Here is a 27,533-nt window from a genome sequence, read left to right as displayed (position 1 = left end):
CTTTCTGAAGAAAACTCCCCCATAACATGTCAAAACCTAAGAAGTTAAACAGAGTTAAGTTAAACAAGTTAAAACAGAAGTTAAACACAAACAATCTTAAGAAGTCTATTTTAAGAATATAAAACACAGAAAAGTACTCTTGCATAAATGATTCCCACCGTACCTACCATTGAAATAACACTCCAGCAAGTTGTTACACATCCTGTGTCTTCTTAGGTGTTATATTTTTCTATTTTCCAGAGAAGGGTACACAAGAAAAAAAGTAAAACTAAGTACATACTTGTGCCAAAATGTGGATGTGTAATGCCTCTTTTATTTCCACTGATTCTCTGTTTGAAGAAGCTAGAGAAGAACAAGTGATGGTATTTTCAATAGTTAAGCCACAAAATAAGGTAAGGCTATGTTTGCAGTTAACAGAATTAAAACCTCCACTCCATTCACACACGTTGCTTTTGTGTCAGAGGTCCTATACTCCTATTAAAAGTACCTGCCCTTGACAGTGGTAGTGCCTCTTTGATGTTCCACTAATGCAGGAATCCATGGCTCTCAGTGAAAGGCACTGGGCAGCTGTACAAAGCAACCTTACTTTTCTTGCACTGATAAATAAGTGATGAGAACAACCAATTAGTTTACATTTTCCCTTCAAAATTTCATTGTCAATATTAACACACAGCAACACAGTAATTCATGCTAGCCAATAGTTCTATGCCTGTGAACATAAAAAATTCATCCCTGTACTTATAATATTCCTTTCTGCAATTCCCAAATTATTCCTACCAGTAATGTGGCTGCATCATACATTAAGTACAGAAAGCTAACCATTGAGAGAAAAGATCTTACCGTATAGTGAAAAAATCAGCATCAGAGTATAGTGATGACTGAATACTCAAGAGCAGTTTTATTCCTGCCCTGGAGACCAACTAGGCTCAACAGGGAAGAAGCAGCAAGAAAATTTTTAAATGGTCTTAAGAACTAAGACATAAACATATCCAGCTGTTTTCTGCAAAAGTAAAGCCATAGCTGTTTTACGAAGTTCCATCATGTCTATATGACCTACAAAAAATACTCAGGATCAGCTGAAAGTGGTTTGGACAAAACAGTATTAAATTTTCAACAAGAAAATGGAGATCTGAAGGTTTTATTTCAGTCAGTATAAAACTGTACCTTTCAACTCGCTTTTTATAAAACAAGATGAGAAATCAGTAATCAGACTAAAACGTACAGCTAATTTTCAAAGTATCTTTTCTATACTGATGAGGTCCCAAAGAAATTTTGACAGTGATAAAAATGCATTCTATTGCACAGCATACAGTTCATTGGAATATAGCTCTCTGAACTTGAGTACGTTCGAGGTGATTGAAGATTTCTTCTTCTGTTTCTGGAGTGAGCTGAATATTATCTTTGATTGGAGACAGCGGGTCTGACTTTTTACAAGAAGGGAGCTTTTCATAGTCTCTGCAGAAAGACAGACAAAACAAAACCCAGAGTTATGACATTATGTGTTTATAGCTACACACTGTGAGAACATATGGCTTAATTGAAAACTAGACCTTTCATCCAGCTACCTTCTCATCCACCAGCAAGTCCAAAACAAAAGTGATGTAAGTTTTATGTCCAATTTCACTATGGCTAACAGTTTGACTGAAAGCTATTTCAACCATTTCAGTTATCCTGTAAATGGAATGAGAGCTATTATTTTTACATCTGAAGCGTAGTACGTACCACATTCTACACAGGGCTGTACGCGCTTCCTTAACTTCCAGGTCTTCTGGACAACTGTAGTATTATATTTATTTTGTGAATGTTAAGGCCAGAACAGATTAGAGCCCTGTGTGATCTGTTTGACCTCAGACAATATAATTGCCTGTAGTCAATTTCAGTAGATCACTTAAATCTGAAAAAACAGTGAGCAGAGCACTCAGATCCAAGCCAGCCCTTAGGAGGGAAAACTTTTGAGAAACAATTTACAAACAACATCCCTTAAACTAAGAAACAGCTATTTTAATTCCATAAAATTAGGTAATACATTCAAAATATATATTTCTGGTATACCCCCAGAAATTACAGACCAGAAAAAATGTGGATAAATATGTGAATGTTAGGGCTTAAGTCTTAAAACCACCAGCACAGTAAAGGAGCACAGTGTCAGTGCTATTAGGCTCACTATCTTATTATGTCTGCATTCCGATAAATGAAAACACGTGATTCTCTAACAATCCTGGTCAGACATTCCCAATTGGAAGCCAAGCAATACATATATAAACATTGTCAAATACCCCTTTGAAACTAGCTCTTAATCAGCATCAAAAGGATAATAAATACGATTTCTAAAAATGTTAGTACCAGAAGTAATATGCTTTTGAACAGAAAACAGCTGTCAACTTACTATAACCTACATCAGGCCCAAACTTACTGACTAGTTATTCAGACTTAACACACAGGCTCAGTCTCTTTTTCATACTAATTGCATTTCAGCTTCTTTTTCTTACAAATAAGAGACATCTGCACAATAAGAGTGAAATAATTTAAATATCAGTTCAGATCAACACACAACTCTGAAGTACTAATGTTTTCTGTGTTTATATCTACAGAACTTATCAGATTGTTTTTTCCCCAAAGTTAAAGTATTCATCTTCTCAGTGCAGGTGAAGTCCCTTCACAATCTGCTTCATGTTAATGAGAATGAAGAAATTCACTTTAAAAAAAAAAAATACTACTTGAAGTTGAAAGAGGTAGTTGAAACTAGGACAGTTTTGCCATCAGGAGTTTTAACTCAATCCCAAATGGAAACAGCGTAAGACAAAATACCTACATTTAATATTACCATTTCTGTTATTATAGGAAAATAAATCATCCACACAAGGGAAAACAGCATTTTCTAGTGTCCAAAGCAGTAAAGTATCTCACAAACAGAGACTTTCTTTAGCAATCCTTCATCATTTCACCACCATTTTGAAAAGAAAACAGATGTAACAAACAGCCACTTTGAAGTGTGAGAGGCAATCAAAGTTAAATAAAACCAGTGTGCTTTCAATCAAGTTTGGCAACTTCTAGGCTGCTTTTGTATCTGAGCTAAGAAATGACTTTTAGTATTTGATGTAAAGTGGCAATAACTTTCATATAAATTACATTATAATAAGTGCACCACTTCAAATAAATCGATTTTAGCTGAGAGTTCTTTCTGGTTAGTATGAAAAACGTAATTAGAAGTAGAAAGTATATTTACTTCAAATTATAACTCATGGCTACACTAAACAACAAAAAAGTAAATCTGCCTAGGAAATGAAGAACTGTGTGTAGAAATATATATCTGAAGATGTTCTCCTTGTTTCCTCCCAACAATTCAGCATTTCCTGAAGATTTTTTCAAAGCTTTACAAAGGCTTTAAGTAAAGGGTTAAAGCATCTCACCTTTTAAACTGGAAGTTTCTCCAGAGTTCACCAATGGTGGCTTGTAGTCCCAACTTATTTTCAGCATCGCAGTGATTCCTCTTTTGCACAGGAGACAGTTTCTTACTTAATCCACTTACTTTAGCTGGTATCAATGGCTTCAGTTTTGTCACAATATGCGACCCCACAGAACTGGATTTGCGTAAACCAGGAACCTGTAGCATTTTCAATATCGGAGTATTAATGATTAAAATAAAAACCTACAAGCAGCATAATCTGTTATTAAGTGTTTAATTATAAAGTGCATTACATTGTGTAAAGTTAATGCAATATGATTTCCCCAAGAGCATATTTAGACAGCTTCTTTAACCCCAAAATCTTCATCTCACGTGGAGCTAATGCAACTGTGAGAACTGATGAACCAGCTTCTGTATATCTCTGCATCTTAAATAGCTGTAAAACTATGCTTCTTTGGAATGCAATTGTAAAAGTTTATTGAATTCTTGTTTTCTCATCTATTCAAATGGGAACACAAGAAAAACTTTCCAGGTCAACTTTCTCATTTCAGAGAAGTTGCGATCTGGTATCACTCTCTAGGATACCTACAATTCAATTTGTCATGAAATGCAAGTAGAGAAAAGATATCAGTGCAATTAACCCAAGGATTGTACCTCTAGTAGGACCTTCCGTACCTGGAACTCAAAGTAGTTGTGTTCAGCCAGAACACATTTCAAAGGCAACCAGTCTCAAGTTTGAAGACACCAAGAAAGATACATTCTTCCTTTGTTAGATTATTCTAGACATTCCTGTTATTAAAAACATATATCCAGTTTCTAATTCCCTCACCAGTGTCCAAACACTGATTCTGTTTCTTGATATTTAAAACACGTGAAAGTGGTTTTTGACATTATACAGTACCCAGCCATGTTGGTGAGAGATTTATATTTCATCTCATCCCCAACCATGATCTGTCAGTTTTCTAGGGTCAATGTCAGGCTAACTGACTATAGCTGCTCCCATTCCTTTCAATACTGACACAAGATGATGATTTCCACCTCTGCCCTCCTTACAGAACTTCATGCACAAAGATTACTAATTTGATTTTGACAACAGAAATACACTTAATACTAATGAGCTAGACTTATTTTTCTTGCCTGCATGTAGATTACCACATTTCATAAAAGCTAAAACTATTGTTATCTATTTTATCTCTTTCAATTTGTGCTACATATGTATGTATAATCATAGCACAACAACCCAATGCGTGAGAAGTTAAAACTTCCCTAGTGAAACAAATGTTAACAAATAGCCTACGTATATTCTTGGTTTTTTTAAACGTATGCTTAGTTTTCCCCAGTTTTTGTGGAAGTAGCCTATTGAAGCACCAGAACAATGATTTATTAGTTGAGCCTTCCTGCTACTTAACGGTAGAATACCTTCTTCCCAAAGCTACTAGCTGCTAAGTGATCATTCACTTGCAGCCCGTTATGAGGAGGACCAAAATATAGTAATTAAAATACAATACAGTAGCTGCAGAGGAAATGGTGACTGTCCGTTGATGTAAAAATTGTATGTTATTTATTTTACAGTTGGCTATATAAGATTAGAGTTTAGGACATGTAGGCTGCATATAGTGCCAATAGTTTTCCCATCCGGATGTGATGATGGAAGTATTTTGATCCAATAAAACAAATAATCAGTTTAGAGCATTTATAGAAGACAGCACACCTCTGCCTACTTCAGGTGTTTCAGTTAGATAATGCAAATACTTGTATGAGAGGAAAGTTATTTGTTATTTATCACCCCTTTTTTTTTTTTTTTAAATATACAATAGATGAAGTCTTCTTCAAAGATCACCTGCATCAGTTCTTCCTGAAGTGACACTGTTTCGTCCCACACTCCCACAGCACACACATCATACATGGTTTTCTTTTAGTTAAAATGACATTGTTTCTACCTGAATGAACTGTGTATATTTTTGAATACCAAATAGGATTTGGGGAAAAAAAAAAAAAAAGTGTTGAGTGTTTGTACTTGGAAGGAAAGTACTGAGATGAATAAAAATAAATCCTAAAAGCTTTTGCTTTGTGATTTTTATGCTTTTTATCACCTCAACCACTCTACAAAATATATCATTTATTTTTATGATATCGAAGCATGTCACAGCTACAAGTTAAATTAGCTAACTAAAAATTAGGCAAAGATGCATGTCCAATACACACTAAGAAACAAAATGGGAGTTGATTGTTTTCTTTTCATTTTGCCAATGTTAGCTTCTTTATTGAGCTCACATTAACTTGTGGGGAAATAACAACCAGGAAAACCACACAGCTGGGATGCCCTCATAGAAATGACAAGGTCCTCGAGAACTTGTATGTAGGCATTGATTAGTGACAAGCTTCTATAAGCTTTGATATTAGAATCGACCAGCTATTGACACAACAACCTAGATTGGAATCACAACAAAAGCCAATGCCTTCCCCAGGGTGCCTCCCTAAATTATTAGGCTTCTCTACAGACCAGCTATGTTATTCAACTAAAAAAAAAAAAAAAAAAGAAACCTGAATTTTTTTTTTTTTGGTGATCAAATTCTTCTATGATATACTCAGAACTCACTATTCATTTCATTACATTCTAGGGTAAACAAAGATCTTCCTTCTCTTACACTTCCAGAGGGCAAATCTAAGGAGAAACTGAGCCGGTAGCAGCATTCTTCATCTCCACCTCATAGCTTCACTAGTAGTAATTTGTTCCAGTTGCACCTCCACTGAGAGGACTCACAAGAGCTTGTGAGTGAGCCAAACTAACCAACCTGAATACGGCCTCTTGGGTTTTATTGCTGAATTTTTTTTTCAGATCAGTTTTCTTGTGTCAGATTTTTTCTGTTGCCAGCTCATAAAGGTAGCAGAGCAAATGCACAGCTAAGGAAATAAGGAGGACAAAATCTCTTAGCAGCTTGCTTTCAAGTAACATTGTGAACTTCCAGCAGAAATTGGTGCTCTTTGGGCAGCACAACATCCTGAAGATATGCTCAAATGACGTTCTTACTACACCTCCGCATCCCCACACACCAAGAATTCCCCAATAGTTAATACATTAATTCTCCAAATATCTTTAATGCAAGAACTTATTCTTTAAGCAAACCATACTAAACATTATTAGAAATAGTCACATAACCCCGATCTCAAGATGAGTTCAGTTCATGGCTTAGTTTTGTTGAAGAGAAGCAGGAAAATGTTATTCTAATGAGCAAGCACTAGTTTTCATAAACAGGTCTTCCAGAATGAAGCTGGAATTTAAATCTTTAACATAGAAACTATGAGGATGACCACAAGATGTCACTATCATATAACACACACAGTACTTGCGCTTTGCAAGGAAGCTTCTGATATTTCTTCTCATGATGGATGGGAAAGAAACAAGTAGGGGTGTACATGAGAGAACAAAAGCATCTTCTTCCCTTGACTTTTGAATCTTTTAGCCAGTTTTAATGACAACGCCTAAGAAATTAAAGTACCTCCAGATGGTATGGTTCCAGAAGCTGTGTAGACAGGTACAGCTCTTAAAAGTGCCATGAAGACAGGGAATGCAAGTTCATTCTTAGACATGTAAGATACCACATAGAAGACAAGTTACTGGCACTCAACAGGAAAAGTAACCAAAATGTGGGCTGTGAAGGGAAGCTGGCTATTCTTGAGTAGTCAAATGTTTCAGTTGTAGGCGTTATTTGACAAGTAAAGAAACATGCTTAGTTAAAACTTTTTCAGGTTTCTAAGTTAAAAAACTTTTTCTTTTAGAGGGGCAGGAAGCTGCTGAACTAGTGGACTCATCCACACAAGCAATGAAATGAGACTGTATTTTGTGACTGCCTAAAATGACTGCAATTTACATTGTAAAACTTACATTTTTAGCATTCCAGAGGAAAATAAAGTGGGTTTTTTGAGTTAGCTGGCTTCTTACTAAGCAAGTTGCAACCACGCTAGTCATAGGGAGCCTGCATATATTTCACCTCGGCTCTGATAAAGATGAGTAAGAAAGCAATTTTCTCTTGCTAGCAGGCACGTTGTTGCATGGAAAGAGTTAGAACAAACTATTCGGCTGTGAAAACTCATTTTCAGAGTTCAGTAGAACTAATAGTAAAATTAAGGGAATCCTTACCTTGATCTTTGCTACCATATTCTTTCTGTCAGTTCGAACAGCAGAAAATACTGGAGACCTCTGAGTACATTGGTTATCAAGCAGCCTTAAATTGGAGTCAGATTCCTTCAAAGAAAAAAATAATTTTGCTTTCAAAACACCTTTCTACACTGTGTATAAAGTTTTTATATCAAATTACCTATACTTTATAAAGTAAATTTTCAGCAATTTTAAGAAACTACATGAAATCCTTCGTATATTTTCAAGGAGAACACCAGCTTGAGACACAGGTTCTCTCAGAGGACTTCTTCATTGGACTTAAAGCAGAGAACAAAAAGTAGCCTACAACTGTAGTGTTGAAACTCATTGCAGTAACAGCAATGAAAAGACTGGGGAGGGTGAGGGAAGGGGAAGAATAGACTTGATTTAAGCTACTAAATCAATTCATACTACACAACAGCAACAAACACCAAAAAGTTTTGTGAGTAGAAGTTCGATAATCCACAGGGTATAAATCAAAGGAGAACCTCACAACTTAATTTCTATCTTTGAGATAGAAAACATAAGAAAAGGTTGAAATATCTAGTTTTCTTACTTTTGTGTAAGAATTATTGTTAGATACCTGTAGTATTTTTGAAGACTCCAACCTGCATTCTGGTGGCTCAAAAGACTTTTGAGACTGGGAGAAACACTGTGGTTCTATTAAGGGAGAGGATTCTTCATCTGATTCACCACACATGGCTTCAGTCTCTGCTTGTACCCCATTACTGTTATCTGCCTGAGATGCCATACAGCTGCTTCTCTGTTGGTGAAACTGCTGTGAGAATACAGTATGAGATGGACCAGGATTTCCTGAATGATTTCCAAGGATGCTAAGCCATTGGAAGCAACTTCTTGGTCTTTCTCCAGGAACTGATGAGACAGTCTTTGTTTTTTCAGTTTCTAAAAATGGAGATTCATCTTCAGCTACATGTTCTACCTCCTGTTGCTTGCAATCCTCCTCAACATCTTGAATTATATCACTCTCATCCTTTTCTTTAAAGCCAAACATATCTGCATCATTGCAGAAAAATCTAAAAAATTAAAAGAAAAATGAAGTTGAAAGCAACAGAAAAGTAACCACAAGTATTTCATCTGCAAAACCTTATCCATCAATTTGATTTTTGAAATGCATTTGAAAGACAGAATGTTTTGACCAAGGGCAAATCACCATGGTTTTACTTCTCCAGTCCCTCATGAAGGCATTTAAAAGACAACACAAAATAATTTTACTGTTTCAATGGAAAAAACAAGCACCTGTAAGCATGTCATTCATCGACTAAGAATAATTATAGGCCCTCCTTCTGAAAGGAACTAAAAATTATACAAAACTAAAGAAAAATATTATGATAAATATTAATTGATATTTAAATGATAATTAAGCTCTTATGGAGAAACCTAAAATCTATCCAGCTCTTTTTGTGCTATAGGTGCAGCTCTTAAGGACGGGTACTAGTCAAATTTCCTCCCTTCTACTTGACACAAGCTGAGCTTTCATTTGGAGAAAAGCCTGCTATCACTAACAACTCTTTTTAATTAAACTGAACCTCTAACTTAGGGAAGGTATAAGTTAAAAAAAAAAATATCAATATTCAGATTGTTTTATAAAATCATACCTCTCTCACACACAAATCTTCAAATTATTCAAGGTAAAAAAAAAAACAAAAACATAATGAGACAGATCTGTGACACTTATTTGTAAAAAGCAGTTCAAATAGCTGTGGTCAAATGCAACAAACTAAAGATCTGAGAAACCCAAAGTCTTTTTTCTTAAACTGTCATTGGAGAAATAAGAAACATGATCCGAAGGGAATTGGGTAAGAAGTGCTGTACCTGGTTATACTGGCTGGTACTCCTTTATTAAAACAAATAAGCAAAAACCTCAGTAAAGATAAGTCAGTATACAAGTGTTGCTTATTTATTTGGCTAAGGCAGCTATATTCTTTTTTTCTTGTTTACATTTTTTTTATGAGTTGTCATATGAAAATGAAGCATGGCCAACACCTTGATAATTGATATGTAGAGACTAGACTATATTGGGTTGTGTCACAGCCTTCGTTTCTGCAGTTAAAAAAAGTACCAGGCATTTACCTACCTATGCATCCCATATTGCATGTTTAGCACAAGAAGTTGCCCATCTCAGCTACAACTACAAGTGCATTGATACAGTCGCATAAAAAAACCTAAAGTATCCTCTCAGTATACACATTATTTCAGTAGCCATGATACCAAATGCTATCTTGCTATTCATTGGAACACGTGACGCAAGCATACCTGCTTCTTGTTCCTGGAACAATCACAGCATCTGTCTGTTTGTTTTTCCTTTGCAGAAAGGAAGCAAATTTATTTCTAACTCTGGGCAGAGAGTTAGAGCTTTCTTTAATGACAGAATTCCCTGAAGAATCAACGTTTTCTATTGCAGAAATGCTCTTCTGTGATTGACCATCTTCACCACTCTCCTTGAATTTTTTCGCTTTTGAAAATGAATATTGATTCAACAGATCTCCATCTGAGAGCTCTTCTAAATCTAAAGACAGTTTAAGAATCACTGAAGAAGCTTGTTCTAGAACTAACCAGTTATGAGAGAAATGAACATTATTTATCCCTACTGCCTTAAAAAGTGCTCTTGACATTATGGTTCAGAACTTGCTTTTACTGTTACTTTGCATTACATAAGCTTAAAGAAACTTTAGAAAGATAGATGAAAGGAGGACCTAACAGTTGAGACTAAGAGGAGCACGTATTACGGTTTCAACACCATGAAATCAGACTTCACTAAAAGCTAGAAGGTATGTGTCTAGTAAACTAATTAAAAATTTTGATAAATTAAAGAGTAGGAAGACTGTCAAGAGAAACAAAGGTGAAAATGAAATCCTGGTAGCGTGAACAGAAATAAGGGTGCAAAAGAGGAAATACAGAGAAAAACATATCAGGTGAAGCACAGTGGCCAGACCTCAACTCTCTGATAGACTATTTCCATTTCTTCACATGCAACAATAAGATAGAAGTTAAACCACAAAATATCTAGCACACTTTTCTCCATTTTTAAGAATTGAATCTCAAAATTGAAATGGACAGTATTTTATAATATGGTAAAATCTTTAATACAATCTTCTGTTGTTACTTAACTAGAAACATACCACTCCTTTGTCTTTTTGCAAAGAGCTCTTTGCCTGGAAGATTTAACCCTTTGATACTGATTATCTTCTCAATGCCTTTCGTTGTTGATTTCTCTGGTAAGTGAGTTGTATGAGGAACATCATCTGTACTAGGGCCAAGCTTGTAGTCTTTGCTCCAAATGCTATTTACATGATTAGCACGTTTGTCATTCCAGCCATGGCTTCTTTGCTGTGTAGGCTATAGAAAAATTAGAAATGAGAAACAGGCTCATAAATTTGCCTTCTAAATAAGATTTCCTCATTTAGCATAAGAGCATTTTGACACACACCCATTGTTGACATGTCCATTCCACAGAAACACTTCCATTTTGTTCCCGTATTTCTTATGCTTCCCTGACAAATTCTTTTTCATCTGTGCTGCCATGACTTCTTCATTCCAATATGGCGTAAGTAGCTAACTGCTCTTCTCAAAATTAAAGGCTTAATTATTACCTATATTCAGTAGAATGATTTTGGAAAATGTTTTCCTCATAGTTGAATTTACTTAGAAAAAATACTCTCCAAGTCACTTCCCAAAAAAATCTCAGTTACTTCAGTAAATAGGATTAAGGACTTACCGAAGAAGGGTGGAAGTAAAACAGTCAAAAAAAGACAGTCAGATGCTCTAAGAAGTGAGGTTCTACTTGTACAGAGAGTGAGAACTAAGGGTTTGTATGCTACAGGTCACCTAACTACAGGTCACCTAATTCAGGGCCATCTTCTCTGGATACCCTGATACCAACATTTAGCCAGCGTAACTTAGTTCAAGCCTCTGCTGTGACTTAAATGAATGCAGCTGTGTCAGGAAAGGAAAGAAAACCCTTCATGCCTCACATGGCTCTTAAGGATTTCCATTAACAACTTCCTATTCACCAGGAAATAATTTGTTCCTATGTCTATCCATACTTATGTTTACTAACATGCCCATTAAAAATTAAGGAAAAAAACCCCATGAAACTGAAAGCACACCAAGCCCTCAGTAACACAGAAGATTTAACTCTGCAAATACACACTCTTGGTTGCACAACTATTTACCTATGTAAGTTATTTTATAATTTTAGATCAGAAGCAAGTAGCACGTGATGGAAGAAAACAGTCAGGATAATTCCAAGTGTAGCCAAATCATTTCTTTCTTTACACTATTTTAGTAGGTGTTTAATGTGTTCAAAGGCCATCTAGGTCACAATGTTTTCCTGCTTACTTTTTTGGAAAATGCAAAGGATTTGAAGTAAAGTGAAGAGTTACAAAACACCAGGATAGGAAGGTGACCACAGACCATTGTGCCACTGTCAAAATAAGCACAGCAATGCAGAAGACCAGCAACTAGAAAGGACTACAGCCAGAGAAGGAGTTGGAAGGCATGTATTATCAGAACTAGAGTCAGTCAGAAAACAATGGCTCTAAAACCATGCTTCTGTATTTACATTTTCCAGCATCTTTTAGATGAGATCCTCTAAAGGGCTTTACTGGTTTTGACTGTTAAAAACCAAAATTTCAGTTCTCAAGTGCCATAAACACAGTTTACTTTATGTAAGATCCTTTTCCTGGATTAGAATTTATAGAACTGCCTGAATGCATCAGCATCTGGCATTACCTCGTGGTCTCTTTAATAACTAGATGAGTTGTAAAGCCACAACAGTAACTACTGGTTTGTTTTCAGTAACTACTTTTGCGTGCTGCAGAAGTTTGTAGACTAGATGTCACTTGTACTTCAAAGAATTATTAATATTCTACTCAGAGTCAGAATTTAAAAGGGTTTTACATTGGATTGCTCTTTGTATCATACTTCTTCATACAATTCCAAGAACATACAGTTTCTGTACTAGCAGAATAGCTTTCACTGACAAGTCAGTTAGGAATAGCAATCAGCTGTACTCTTCCATCAGCATTCAAACCTGTGTTATTATCTCAGTATGTAGCTTTAGAACAAAGGTGTTACCTGTGCAGTATCAGGGTTATAGTTATCAATTTGTTCCATCGTATCAATATCAATGTTCCCAAGGGCAATTTGAAAACCAGTACTGTCTCCAAAGTGTCTGTAGCCACCATATTAAAGGAAAATATATCTTAATAGTGCAATAAATGAACTGTAGCATTGAAGTTAGAACAGCTATTTCTGAATTTGTGATTAACCATATATAGATACTAATAATTATGGTACAATATGATGTGACAAGCCAATGTATCTGCAGTGCTTGGCAAACTAAGCAAGCCTAAAGGTAAGCATTCAATCATTAAATACAAGTCACTAGAAAATCATCATCTTTCTCCATCATCATCTTTCTCCCTTCTGGCATCTGGAAATGACAGATAGTAGCTAGCCTGAAGAACATACAAAGCTAGCAACTACTTAAACAGTCATCTCTTTGTCCTCTTCATTTTCCATGCTGAAATTTATGACAAGTATCAAAATTGCACTTATTTTGTAGGGAGACGTATCTGTTAAAACTGGGAATGTTTAGATTATAAATTCATAGCAAGAATTAAAGTGATAGAGATTACAACACAGAACACAGGCACAAACTAAGCCATGGAAAAACTCAAACAGTTGAAGAATAACCTGTACTTAGGAGTTATTATCTATAAAAGGAAATAGCAGCTACATAAAATGATAGGTCATTTTTTATTACTCAATTATCCACTGTGCTAAAAAAAAAAAAAACAAAAAACAAACAAAAAAAAAACAAACTTTCCTGTGCCTCTATAATTTATAATGCTGCAAAAAAAAAAAGCAGGATTTAACCAATAGTAGAGGTGCAGTGAAAAACAGTGCAAGACACCACAACTGTTCACATTGAATTTTCTCAGTTTCAATACCAAAAGGATACCGTCCTGCATAAATTAGTGTTTCTGGATCAATATCATCAGCATAATCATTCAGAGGAACTAATTTTCTCTTGATGGGATCAAAAACCAACTGATAAAGGAACGTATTATTGGCTCGTGTGAAACCCTGTATGTATTCTTCTGATACAGTTATATTCATCTTCAAGTAGTGCCCCATTTTCTTAATAACCTGTTCAAAAAAAAAAATTAACTGTTGCTTTTGAACAAATAACAGAATTCCATGTTTGCCTTCAGAAGTATTAATTAAAGACTGAAGGGCTTGGAGTAATCAGAATTTCTATTTCAGCAAGTAATAGAAATACAATGTGAAGAGAAAAAACAATTTTTTCAAAAAAACTCAAGTAATAAAAAGTATTTACATTTCAATTATAAGGTATTTTTGTTTGTCATTAAATGTAGAACACATTCTGTTACAAAGATCAGCTTAAACAGGAGAGATAAAGCAATAAAAATAGCTTTGTGCGTTGTTTTCTCCATTCTAGCTGTTTATAGCACAAGCCAACACTTCATGAAGTCTTCTTGTCCAACCAATAAATATCTAAAGGACAGGTCAAAATACTTTAGACCATTCTCCTCAGAACAGAGAAAGCTAAGAACCACTCACATTTCCAATTCAGTGCTTTATATACAGAGACATAAGCTCCCAAACAGCCAACACAAAGCTACAATCAATATTACCTTTATAATATCTGGATTGTTAGCTAATTTTAGTAACTTGCATGCTTTAGCTAACCCAATTCCATGGATTGATGAGAGGTAGTCACAACCAGACAGAATACACATATAACGGAACTTCTCTTCAGTGAATATATTTCCAAGGTGCTTGCAGTTTCCTAGCCGAGCTTGATCTATCTCCAATCCATTTCCAAATTTGTCAATTTTCAAAAACACCTGGAAATGCAGTGGAAAAAATAATGTTCACCAATATAGGCTCCTTGTTCTATTTGTACATATGCTAGCTTATTGCACTTAGCAGAAATAATAGAGGCAAGTGCTTTCAATTTCCACAAATTATTGTAACAAACTAAGTCAAACACATTTAGCAACTTTCAACTCTGCTTTTAAGATATCACTGAGAATTAAGGGCTATTAGCATTTTCTTCTATACCTTTTTACATCCAAACGCTAAAAGATCAGAATCTTCTGTAATGATGGCCTGAACCACACCAGTCTTATTAAGGTAAGCCAACTGAGCATCAGCTTCATAGGGAGCAACAATACAATCAACTCCTCGGGCTCGTGCAGCCTGTACACAAACAGGAAACATACAAGTATTTAGTAACCATTTTCTTTATTTACCTATATCCCCCACCTGCTCCTTTTTTTTTTCCCACCCTCCCCTATCTTGAAGTCCTATCTTTCACATTTAAAACCCAAGTTTCAAGGAATTTTAAGGATGGTTGACAAAACAACCTCTCCTGTGCAGGCATGTAACAGTGTACACGCTGATCACAGCTGCATGCTTCACACTCCTGCACAGTACACTCTCTTCAAAGAAAACAAAGCAATTTTTCCTATGATAGCAGTGGAAGAATGCAAGGGAACCTGGAAAGGTTTTTAAGCAGCAAGAATTTATTCCAGGAACTTAGCTGAGGTGGGTATCTAAGTAATTTTGAAAATTCAAGATGCTACTTAAGTCAGTTCATGGATTTTAAAAGTGCTGTATTTAAGCTGACAAATCACTATTATTTAAACAATTGGGCACAATAAATCTGAAGAGAAATTACCCATGTCTAACATGATCCAGTGTATGCTGTAGATTAAGAAGAGGAAGTACAGGGAATATTTTTCTTTCCTACATAGACAAGGTAGCACTGTAGTTGTACCAAAGCACAGTAAAGCATGCTTACAGACTTACTGCATTGATTTTTTCATTTGATACTGTTCATCTCAGCAGCTCTGATAACTTACTTTAATGACTTCGTGAGCCATAGCATGCGTAACATTTACACTGCGAGCAAAACAGTCCCTTGCTTCTGAAAATTTCCCTTCCCGAAACAACTGCTTTCCTTTCAGAAGATTGGCTTGTCGCTTCCTGAAAGAAAAATATCCATTGACCTCACTGTTGGTTCCCCCCCCTCCACTTAAAAGAACAAGTATTACAAAGGACCAAGAGATAGAGAAAAGCAGGCAAGCTGTGTTGCAGTTAAATGTGCCCCAAATCCATTCTACCGTGTAAAATTCCAAATATCAGAATAACTGCAAGCCACCATATCAACAAAAGACATCCAGATTGGCATAGTGAAATACACAGTGAGAAAAAAGCAACAACTCCAACTGAAACCAGCAGTGAAAGAGAAGAGTTGAATTCATAATCGGGATGCAGTAAAATAAGTGTAATGGATTTCTGGAGCATCTGATGCTCACTGATTTACAGAAGAGAAGGCATTATTTACTTCATTTCAAATATTAAAAATGGTTTGCACCATACTCAAGAAAATATATGCTCTATGATAACTGATAAACAGCGACATTTAATAAGAAATTCTCAGAGCTTCAGCAAGATGTACAGTTATATAGGACTCGAATCCAAAGCTGAAGTAGTTCTAGCTGTTTATTTGAAGAGAATGATAAGGAAGGTGGTATTAATTTTAAATAAAGTTATATTATGTAAGAATATTTTTGTCCACAGAGATCAATCAGCTTGAGTGAACTGAAAGGCTTTAACACATTACAGGATATAGTGCTCAATAGTTTACTTCCTTCCTCTCTAAAAGTACTTTCATTTATTAAGCACATTTCTATTTTTGGAATGAAATCTCTAAGAAGATGTTTGTACAATTTTAAATGTAAATTCAGTGAAATTAAACTAAGTCACAGGAAAAGATGACCAAAGATCACTGCCTAACAAGTTTGAAATTATTCCAAATCTGAAAATGGACTGTGGTGTTAAACATACTGCTGTGCTGGCAAATCAATACTTACTCTCTTCGGGCCTTCTCCACTTCCTTTTTAGAAGGTAGGGTGCATCCATCAAATACCAAAATCGGTTTAATTCCGAACGAGAGGAGCATATCAACAAGTTTCATGCAGAAAGCTACATAACTGTGTCAGCAACAAGAGGGGGAAAAAAACAAAAACATTTCATTGATCAGGGATCTTAACAGGCCTTACATCTTTCCTGTATCACAGAAAGATTAAGAACACATGAATGCCTTTTTTTAATAAATAAATGCTTCATCTCCCAGCTTAGGTCTGAGCCTACCAAGCTCTACTTTTGCACAAAATGCACTAAAAATTCAAGCAGCATTCAGCTGACTCTGCTACAATAGATTGCAAATGCTCTACATTATCTTTCCCTGGAGCCTTTAAAAAGTTTCATTGAGTGCATTTTTATAGAGCAATGGGGTATAAAGCCTCTAGCCACATAACTATCCAATTCTCAGTTGATGAGTATGTGCTAACAGACAGACACGTAAATATATCCTCCCACCCTAAGCATACAGGCACGCTACTGAAAACATTCAAAGATGGGACAGTTACCCAAACTGCACTAGAAGTAGAGCACAGACCAGGAGGCAATCCTCCACTGCTTGCACAGACCAACCTTCAGTAAAAATATTTGCAAGTATTCCAGACCTTGCATACTTCCTCAGATCTCTCATTTCCTCACCTGTTAGTTCTGTGGACCTGTACAACAGGCTCATCTCATCAGCGGCACACAACTAACATTTAACAGCAAGTTATTCAATATTTGTAAAATTATTCAGATGCGTTTTAAAGCGTGGAGGGGATCTCTACACTATTGTTAAAGAGCCTATCTAATTTATGACCATATGTCCACAAAGATAGATTTTTTTTTTCCCCCCTCATAAAATAGATATAGTTCAGAAGTTCAATCACCCTAAAGCTCCCACTGATGGGTCATGTTTCCCTACCTTCTTTTTAATTCACTTAAAAATACATAATTTCTCAGAATTCCAGAGGATTTCAACTATTTTCAAAGACAAGCAGCAAAGCTGAATGAAACTCTGCAGTTCTCCCCATCAGAAGCAGGAATTAAAGTTTTGAATCAATTTGTAATCAGTGCTCTTTTGTCTCCAGCCAAACACTTAATCAAAATCCCGTGAATAAAGCTTAGCCCCGACTGGCTAGTATTTTTATTTCTAGAGAGAAAGGAGGAAAAATATTTTATATGACAATCTAAAACAAGAGCTCAACTCGACCTTCTAGGGATAGGACAAAGGACAAGAATTCGTGCCAACCTGACCTACGCTGCAAAGCAGGACTTTCAGCACAGCCACGGTTTTTGTGTCCTTTCTTAGAAATGAGGCTACTGAGGGAAGAATCCACGTTGCAGGCAAAGAGCTACTGTTACTAAAAATGTAACAAGCCAAGCGAAAAAAATAAGTGAAAAAATCAGTGCAAGAAATTGCTCAAAGAGGGAGGCATGCGTCTGTCAGAACCGAGCTGAAACTGCTTTAACTTCGCTTTTAACTCAAGAACACCCTGACCAACGAGACCTCAGCCCGTGGAAGGGCCGGGACCGAGATGTTCCCGTGACTTACTGGTCCGTCGGCTCTCCCCTGGCCAGCTTCTCTGCACAGCCATAGGAGCCTTTGTGCAGCCAGCAGTACGCGTCCACCGCCACCGCCTGCCCGCGGTACTTCTTCACGTGGCCGGGCTCCGCGGCCTCCTTGATGAACTGCAGCAGCCCCTGAATGCCCATAGCGCGGCTGCGGGAGGAAAAACGCGCGGCATTAACGCACCCTCAGCTCAGCCCCGCGTTCGGAAAGGGCTGCCATCGAGCCCGCCCGCAACCCCCCACTCAGCCCTTCAAGTCGACGGGGAGCTTTCGAGCGCCCGATTAAGGACGACAAGGCCGAGGCGGCCACCCCGCCGCCGCCCCTGCCCCTACCTCGGCCCACACCACCGCTGCCTGGGAGGGGGCAAGAAGAGAGCGGGACAACGGTCCCCAACGGCCACAACCCCGCGCGCCGCTACTTCGCTGAGGGGAGCTGGGGAGAAGAGAGGCCAAGCGCTGCCCCGCTCCGCTGCCCCAAGCCGCGCTCAGCCGTAGCGCGCGGCCGCCGCCTCAGGGCTTTCAAGCAGCGCGCGCTCTTCCCCGTGGCCCCGCCCCCGGAACGGACTACAAATCCCAGCGTGCTCCGCGCGGGCAAATGGCAGCGGTGCGGCAGATCGCTCTGCCCTGTACAGGAGGGCGGGTCTCGGTGCCGCGCCATTTTGATTGGGTGGCACTGAGCTCCTCTGCCGCCTTCGAATCCCCGGGCGTGGCTGTGTGGAGGCTTTTGTTGCCGCGCGCTGGGAGTGCCGCGCGTTGCTGTGATTCCCGCCGGGAGCGGTGCGGAACTGCCGCGCTGCTGGCTGGGAGAACGGTGGTCAGCGCCTCGTAAGGGCTGTGACACTGCGGCATTCAGCGCTTCTTTTCGGTTCGGTGTTTGTATCCCTGCTGCCCCGTCGCATCTGTACCGTGGTGCATAGAGAAAGGTTTCTGAGAGCTGTGAATTAAAAAAAAAAATACATGTAGCAGAAAATGCACCATAGGCTGTATTTGTGTCTGTTGCTTTCTGACAGTGCTTACGTGCAAAGAAACTAGAGGAGTTAAAGATCGGAGAGATGAAAAGAAAACTTAAATGTGGCAGCTGCAGGGTTTCAGAGATCTAGTTAATGGTTTTGGACATCTCGTGCGTGGGAGTGACTTCTTACGTAACCATCTGCTAATACAGCTGCATTATCTCATGTTCCCTATTTGACACATTAAATGCATCAGCTGCAGTTTGATAGCTGGCATGTGGTCTGCACATCCTGCAAACCGGGGCAGCGAGGGGCTCTATAGTGCTCTACAGCAATGGAGGAGGAATCAAATGTTGTATTTCTCTTCACAATTCAGAGTTTGGATATCTGCTCCTTTCGTAATTGCAATCAGGAAATGAATTATCTCTACGTATAAAGTTTTCCATTTCTGCAAAACATGAGAATCAGCTCACTGCAAGTCCATTCTTTGTGTTGGCCCTGTGGGATAGCATAAATGCAATAAGTACTACAAATACAGTAGCATAAAGTCACTTTAGAGCATGCTGAAGAGCATTCTCGTTTTTGTGTTTCACACGTGGGTAGGAACTATCGGATGGTCTCATCCTTGTGTGATGTGTCTGATGTGTCCCAGTGAGATCCTGCTCTCATCCTGGAAGAGCCCAGCCTGAGCCAGTCAGAGCACACCTTTACGTTTCCCAATGTTTGTGTTGCGACGTAATGTAAGCCATCCTGACGTGTTAGTGTTGCAACTACTTGTCTACTTTCAAGGTAATTGAAATTTGGATTATGAGCGCCTATCTTAAAAATACGCTCTTACATCAATTTTAACATTTCTGTTTTCCTTAAGCCGTTCTGCTCAAGAGATGAAGGATAACCAGGGTAGACCATACAATATGTACATACAATTTAAGACGCCGTGCAGAATTCAATTAAATCTACTTTTGACTATTTTCTGTAGCTGGGATTATAAACAATCATAAGGTGAACCTCAGAGTCAGAAACACAAATTTGGAACTTTTGTTGAAGAAAACCAGAACCACACAATTCTTGACCGAGAATTTTCTCTTTGCTTCCTTAATCTGAAAGGATAGATACCTTCATGCTGAAGAGTTAGCATGATTACATTAAATCTCTAAAAGCTGCAAATAGATTTAAAGATTTGGAAGGAATTGGGGATCGGTGTGATCACCCAAAGCAACCTCTTTGTGTTATGTCCTCTAGAAATGAATCACAAAAGGATCTCACAAAAGTGTGTCTGCATGAGTATGTGGGTGCTATGCACTAGCATTTATTAAAAGTATCTTAGATTATATCAATAACGTTAGTAAAGACTTTAAAAACCTGTATTACCTAAGTTAATATAGTAACAGATGCCTGCTGCAGTCAAGCTAGACCAAGAGCTTGGGCCATATTTCAAAAGTCAGCCAACTGTTAAATTTCTAATGCCATGTGCAGACCTCTGAACAGGTACAGAGGAGAACAAGAGAGAAGCCATATCAATTTCCTGCATCAGTTACATTTACCTCATTATCAGAGGTTTGGCATTTAGGCTGGTCATGATTTGTTCACTGCTGGGTGCACACAGCTTATGGAATCATTTTGCATTGAAAAGATGAGTGAATGTGATTCTGACATTCCATTCCTGTGCAAATCTTACTTTGTTTGTGGAAGTCTGCTGAGGTTAGACCCGTGCCCATCAACTTCATGAGAATGCAGCTGTGGAGTAAAGACAGTTCTGCTAGGTAATACCTTGTGGAGCTCACTGATGTCAAAAGGAAAACAACCTTAGAAGTATTTGAAATAGATGTCTGTCAGTGCCAAGAACATCTGACCTTCTCTCTGTGTCCTCGATTTTTCCAGCAAAAGCAAAAGAACATGAACCCACGTTGCCAGCGAATAGCTGAAGCAATCTGTTCATGAGTAATTCCATGGAAATGAGCACTGACCTATAATTTATGTGATTCCTTCTGCCAGTGGGAACCTGCTGTCTGCCATTCTAGTGTGTTGCCAATGTTTTGATTTGGTCATCTGCCTCACTGCTGTGAGTTCTGCAACTTCATTTTGAATACTTGGGCAGTAATGCTTGGCTGTGAGGAGCTCTCCTCCCAGATACCGGGTTGTTTTTTTGTGTTTTTAAGGCAGAATCATTGGCACAAACAGATTCCAAGTGAAATAATAGCAGTGTAGCTAGTTATGCTTTACCTAATGATTTCTTTTTAGGAGGAAATAAAGATTTAAGTGATGGCAAAAAGAGGTTGAGAATAATCATATACTTTCATCTTTACTAATTACATCAGCTATTCTGAGTTGTGGTATGGCAATGGTGCTTGTGACAAGTTGGTTTTGATCTCTAAAAATGGATGCCAGTCCAGAGAACAAAAGTTTGCTGAGCCTGTAGTATATTAGCATATATATAATTTTTCCTTTTGTGATTTCTGCATTGTGAAATGATACACTGAAGCGCAGGTTGAAGAAGTCTCTGTGCCAGCAGTTGTAAGACCCGGCCTGCTCTCTAGAGACCTGCTGGTTCAGAGTCCAGAGTGAAACCCAGCACAGTGGTCAGTTCAGTTTTGCTTTTGAAGGCGCCGAATCAGGAACAGCTTGCTCTCCCTTTCTTTGTAGGTAGATCTTCAAAATACTCCTGCAGCAATTGCTACCAGTTTAAAGTACTGAAGACTTTTTAAACCTCGCAATAATGTACATTTATCTACAATATGGAGCCTGTTACAGGGTTCAATTATTTCTTATTTGCATGGACCTCTTCCTTATCGAGAAGACAACAAACAGGTAAATTTTCCAGCACATTCCTCCCTACTTGCAGGTGTTCCTCTGTTGGAGGAGAACAAATGTTCAAATCCCTTGGGAAGATGTGTGTTTTGCTACAAAGCCCCAAATACCCTTCTAGTCTGTATTACTGTGACTAACATTTTTCTTCTGCAGTACCTATGTGTTATCTAGAAAACCATAAACCAGTCTGAAGTCACCAGTTTCTTCTGCTCTGTCTGAGCCTGCATGATTTTCTCCCAGTTAGGGAATCATACAGAGCTACGTGTCCAGATATTTTTAAAACAGGATCTAATAGTGCTAACAGCATGATTCAATCATTAACAGGAAATTGCAGAGATGCAAACAAACTGGTTTGGCAGGTGATGGGAAAGGTACAGCTGTGTCACTACATTTAAGCTGAACATCAGAGGCAAAGGAAGCCTGACTCCTAAGGCAGCTGATCAGCACCTACAAAGCATTGACTTCCTTAACTTGGCTTTGAGCCCCACTGTACCTCAGGTAAGCTATGTCTAGACTTATGTGGATCACTTGTGCTGCTTTTTGCAGGTGGGCTGATTCTCTGATAAAAAGGGTTTCTAAATAATAATTTTTTTTTCTACACATTTCTGGTAATGCAAACAGTGAACTAGTCGATAAAAGCCTATGTCTTGGGGAAACCTAGAGAAGAATTAATAATCATAGAATCATAGAATCACCAAGGTTGGAAAAGACCTAAAAGATCACCCAGTCCAACCGTTCACCTATTCCCAATAGCTCCTACTAAACCCTGTCCCTCAACACAACGTCCAGTCTTTCCCTGAACACCCCCAGGGTCGGTGACTCCACCACCTCCCTGGGCAGTCCATTCCAGTGCCTGACCACCCTTTCTGAAAAGTAATACTTCCTGATGTCCAGCCTGAATCTCCCCTGCTGTAGCTTGAAGCCATTCCCTCTGGTCCTATCACTAATGACACGAGAGAAGAGGCCGACCCCCAGCTCACTACAACCTCCCTTCAGGAAGTTATAGAGAGCAATGAGGTCTCCCCTGAGCCTCCTCTTCTCCAGTCTGAACATTCCCAGCTCCTTCAGCCTCTCCTCATATGGCCTGTGTTCCAGACCCCTCACCAGCTTTGTTGCCCTCCTTTGAACACGTTCCAGGGCCTCAATATCTTTCTTGCAGTGAGGGACCCAAAACTGGACACAGTACTCGAGGTGCGGCCTCACTAGTGCTGAATGCGCTGATGTGGATAAAAGCTCATTTTAAGCTGGAAACTCTAGTGTAATGACTGAAGATCCTTTAAAACAAACAAACTTTATGGCAGCTTGTCAAGTGTAGGTTGTAGAATATCTTCATTGTTGCTGCTCCTTTTGAGAACAAACGTGCGGCACAGGAGTGGAAGGAAGCTCCATGTAGCAGCTATACAGCTGCTGTAAGATATACTCTCAGGCCAAGTCTGGTAGGCAGATTCTTATAGCTCTTCAGCTTTTTCACTCTCTTCTTTGGCTATACCTCGTATCCTCTGTATTTCCATGGGTGATGTGATGATAAAGGCAGGACAGACAACAACACAGCACATTAATGTACTTATTTACAAACTCCTCAATTGGCCTACGTTATGTGAAGCTTTTTTTAATTCATGAAATTGAAAGTATCCTTTTCTTCTGCTTTTCACTGGCTTTATTTATTTTACATGATTATGTGCTAGACTGGTTTTTCTATTAATATGATGCCTTCAAACCTGAAAGCACCGTTAGTATCTTGCTGAATTACAGCTTTCCAAAAAACATCATATTTACTGACAGCTTAGAAGTATCTTAGCTCTCCTGAAGAGAAAGGAAACCTGAAAATTAAAGAGAGTTGCTCCATAATGGACTTGTGTCTATGTATGATGATTTTAGAGTAACTCAGCCTGGAGAACAATGAGAGGTAGACCATAGTAGCACTCAATTTTTATCAGCCTATTTTAGACAAACACAGAGATGGTCTGAGCTGACATAACCTCTAGTTTTGAAAGCACGTGGATAATGGAAAGATACTTCACTCAAGTCATTGAGATTCAGACGATCCTTCAAATTTTCTTAATGTTTCAGGGTTGAAAAAAATGAACGCTTAGTTAGGAAAATGTTTATTTTTATTATTTTGCTCAGATCTAGTGATTCTCTAGGGTCAGATGATGTGATCAATCTTTGTTCTTTCTCAGAGAATAAAGGAGACCCAATAACCTACTATTTCCATTACCCTATTATTCTGACAGAGTGCACTCTTTTGGAAACACTGCATCAATTACATCTAGCCACACAAAGTATGCTGTTCATTTTTTGCGTCTCTTGAAAGTACTTTTATTCTTTGTACTACTTGGAATTAAAGTAGAATAGGTTAATTAGTAGCTAATTTTTCTAGTAGCAGCTACTCTACACTCACATATTTTCATTTGTGAATAATCAAAAATTTCTCTTTTGCTTTTATGCAGGTTCTGCCATATTCTTTTTTGCTGAGCCTTCCAGCAGAAAATGAAAACTATGTATCTGTTCCTCCTTTCCATTCTAAATTTGCTTCTGAAACCCACTAGCAGCAGAGAAGTTATATTTGGCCATAATCATTTCACTGAGTATCAAGTGGGCAACATGAACCTTATCCTCTCTGTCCCACATGGTGGGTCAATGGAACCTGAAGACATCCCTGACCGAGAGGCTGGCTGTTGGGATGCAGAGACATCTTCTTGTATTTTCTCTCATGAGTGTCCTCCTGGAAGCATTCAAAGTTATACAAATTGTAAAGTATCTACCAAACAAGACAGGTACACTATAGAAGTGGCTCAAGCTCTTGCTGAGGAAATCAACAAAATTACTGATGGTTTCTTTCCACATACTGTTATTAACCACTTACAGAGGTTCAAGATGGATGCCAACAGGGAAAAGGAAGAGGCCTGCTTTGGAGTCCCCCAAGCAGAACAGGCCTGGGAGGATTACATGGAATTTTTGACTACTGCAAAATCACAGATGACAGGGGGCCTGATTTTGGATATCCATGGACAAGCACATCCCGAGCAGTGGATAGAATTAGGTTATACACTTTCAAAAACTTCTCTTAACTCAGGTGTCCTCTCTGCATCAAATTCCTCCATTAGATATCTGGCCAGTCAGCTAGTCGGTGTGCCTTTCGAGACTCTGCTTGCAGGGAACAGAAGTTTGGGTAAATATATTGAAGAACAAAATAACAGTTATGTTTGTGTGCCTTCTCTATCCAATCCTAGCCCAAATAATGGGAACTATTACAGTGGTGGATACATAACAAAGACTTTTGGCTCCTGTCATTCTGGTGTTGTTGATGCCATTCAGATTGAACTACCACAGTGGGTGAGGGCACCTGAAGAACTTCCCAAATTCTGTAAAGCACTGGCAAAGGCTGTAATGAAATTCTGGCAAACTAACTACTGCAGCCAGTTCAAGCATAAATTTCTGCCGTGCTGAAAAAGGTTGTCTTAATTAAGATACCTTTCCATAATATAGTAATGATCTGAAACAACAGAACAACTGATACACCTAAAACACTTAAGCCTGAACTATAACTGTGGATGGTAGAGGAAAAATAGCTTCCAAAGGAATACAGAGACATCAACAGAAGATTCACAACTAATACTCAACAAGTCAGTTAGCAGACAGCTTTGTGTTAGATCTAGCGAAGACTGCCTGAAAAATATCTTTGGAACTATCAATTGTCTGATAAGCTTTTCTGTTCTTAATTTCTTTCCTGTAGCATCCTTTGTTCTCTAGCATACAATAAGTGTCTATTCTTCTAGTCTGTATAGTGCAGTGCTTTAGTAGCTTGTCCATTCAATAAAATTGAGTGTCTCTGCTTTTCTTCTGAAAAAAGAATGAATTCATTCACTACTTCAAGGCAGATGTTTAGCCACTACCTGAGAAGAATGGCCACAGCACACATAGTGGTTACTTAATATGACGGACGCCTTCATCACCTCATCTTTCTCCTCCTTTTCCCAGTCTTTTATTGCTGAGCAGGACATTATATGGTGTAGGATATCCCTGGTCTGTTCATGTCAGTCATAGCAGATGTGGTCTCTCCCATCCTGTACACTGGGAGTGGGGAAAAGAAACACCTTGATGACACAGGCAACTCTTGGCAATAGCCACAACACAGTTCTGTTATCATGCCTTTTTAATCACAAATCAAAACACATTAGCATATGGAATGTTACAAAGAAAACTAGCTTAATCCTAGCCAGAATTAGTGCATTTCTTACTCTCCAGAGACATCTGCATGTCAGCAATGGAAGTATTTTTGGAGATTTATGGCCCTGAATCTTTAAAAAACAGTCAATCACAGTAAAGTGCTTTTCATTCCTATCTATCAAGAAGCGGAGTGAGATGGGCTTTTCTGTAAGCGTCTTGTTATAATTATGTTACAATTTTTTTTGCTGCTTGAAGAACTGGGATGGATATAAAGATTTTATTTCTATGTGCTCAAGGAACCTGCTAAACTACTTGCCTTAAGATGAACATAATGTTTACTGGTCTTGATTCTGTTCTTTACTGAACTCTGTCTCCACTGTCAATTCAGTTAGAGTGGACATCTCAGGTTTGTTCCATTGAGGATCTGTAGAAATAAAATGCAAATTTTCAAGAGCTAATAAATATATACCTACAGTCAGACCACTTTATAGTGTTTTGTAACAGCACAGACAACAAAAATTGTTGTACATGTAGCTCACAAAAAAATTTGATCACATTTCATGTAAATCTGTTGTGGTGCCATTGGCTTCGATGTTTGCTCCTAACGTGTCAGGAAAGAAAACGAAACAGAGTTCCACATTAATGTTCAGAAAAACAGCATATGTGCCATCTATTTGAACAATACGTGCCAGCTCCTGCGTTCATTAGGTTAGTATGGATGAGATACTCCATCTGTAATGCTGCTTTTAAAAGCCATAAGTCACATATATTTGAATGCTCCCTTCATTCCACCTAATGAGCCATCTAAACATTTGGAGTCTTGTCCAGACTGGTTCACTAGGCTCTCTCTACAGGGAGAAATCAGCACTACTTCAAGTAGTGATTCTTTCCATCCTGTAATAGGTGGCGAGGAGACTGTGGAAGTTCTGTGTTGCATTGCCTCCTGCGGTACTGACCTAAAACCAGGCCAGGACCAAATGACTGCACGCACACACCAATATGATGAACAGCAAAATGGCGTTTATTACACGTGAACTCTAGCTTATATAACCTATGTGCTTCGTCTACGCCCCTAAGGCACGTGCCACACATCAATCATAGAGCAGGGAGAGGGCCTATCGCGTCACATCCCGTGGGGGGGTCTCTCAGTCTCGCAGTTGCTGACAACAGTTCTGGTCTCAGTACAAATTAGGAACAACTTAGGAAGCCTTGTTAGTTCACAATAAGTCTAAACAACAGTTTACCTTCAAAATGGTATCAACTTACAGTTAATTTACAGCCAAAGCTTTGTGCAGAATCAGTAGTCTTTGTACTGGCTAAAAGAAAAGACTCTGAAACAATAACTTAATGACACAAAGCTGAACAGGAGAAATAAATGGTTGGACTACTCACTCTGAAGGATGCTCTCTTCAGCTGGCTTCTCAAGCTTCCACCAAATGGAGAACAAAGTTGGGTTGAGAGTAAGTCAGACCACATGAGAAAATTAAATTGAGAAACAGTTAACAACAGA

General features: G+C 38.3%; 2 protein-coding genes across 2 annotated transcripts in view; both read right to left on the bottom strand.

Moving 5' to 3' along the window:
* Window positions 1–249: 249 nt before the first annotated feature.
* EXO1 (exonuclease 1) lies at window positions 250–25,915 on the bottom strand. Its single transcript, XM_048937764.1, has 15 exons — window positions 25,810–25,915; window positions 18,429–19,029; window positions 18,079–18,246; window positions 16,496–16,615; window positions 15,482–15,605; window positions 14,679–14,816; window positions 14,249–14,461; window positions 13,552–13,739; window positions 12,663–12,759; window positions 10,706–10,922; window positions 9,840–10,092; window positions 8,149–8,599; window positions 7,548–7,652; window positions 3,411–3,604; window positions 250–1,455 (listed from the first exon to the last, which is right to left on the bottom strand). The coding sequence occupies exons 3-15, from the start codon at window positions 18,237–18,239 to the stop codon at window positions 1,314–1,316; spliced, it is 2,403 nt and encodes an 800-aa protein (XP_048793721.1). The 5' UTR covers window positions 18,240–18,246; window positions 18,429–19,029; window positions 25,810–25,915; the 3' UTR covers window positions 250–1,313.
* WDR64 (WD repeat domain 64) overlaps window positions 25,815–27,533 on the bottom strand; it is a 61,279-nt gene continuing 59,560 nt past the window's right edge. The window contains exons 26-28 of the mRNA XM_048937762.1: window positions 27,416–27,449; window positions 26,340–26,447; window positions 25,815–25,927 (exon numbers count right to left, since the gene is read on the bottom strand). Of these exons, the coding sequence (XP_048793719.1) occupies window positions 26,359–26,447; window positions 27,416–27,449 (123 nt within the window). The 3' untranslated portion in view covers window positions 25,815–25,927; window positions 26,340–26,358. The remainder of the gene's footprint in view (window positions 25,928–26,339; window positions 26,448–27,415; window positions 27,450–27,533) is intronic.

Source organism: Lagopus muta, chromosome 2 (assembly GCF_023343835.1).
Source record: "Lagopus muta isolate bLagMut1 chromosome 2, bLagMut1 primary, whole genome shotgun sequence".
Classification (NCBI taxonomy): domain Eukaryota; kingdom Metazoa; phylum Chordata; class Aves; order Galliformes; family Phasianidae; genus Lagopus; species Lagopus muta.
Note: the sequence above shows the minus strand (reverse complement) of the source record. Positions and strands in the feature narration are given on the sequence as shown.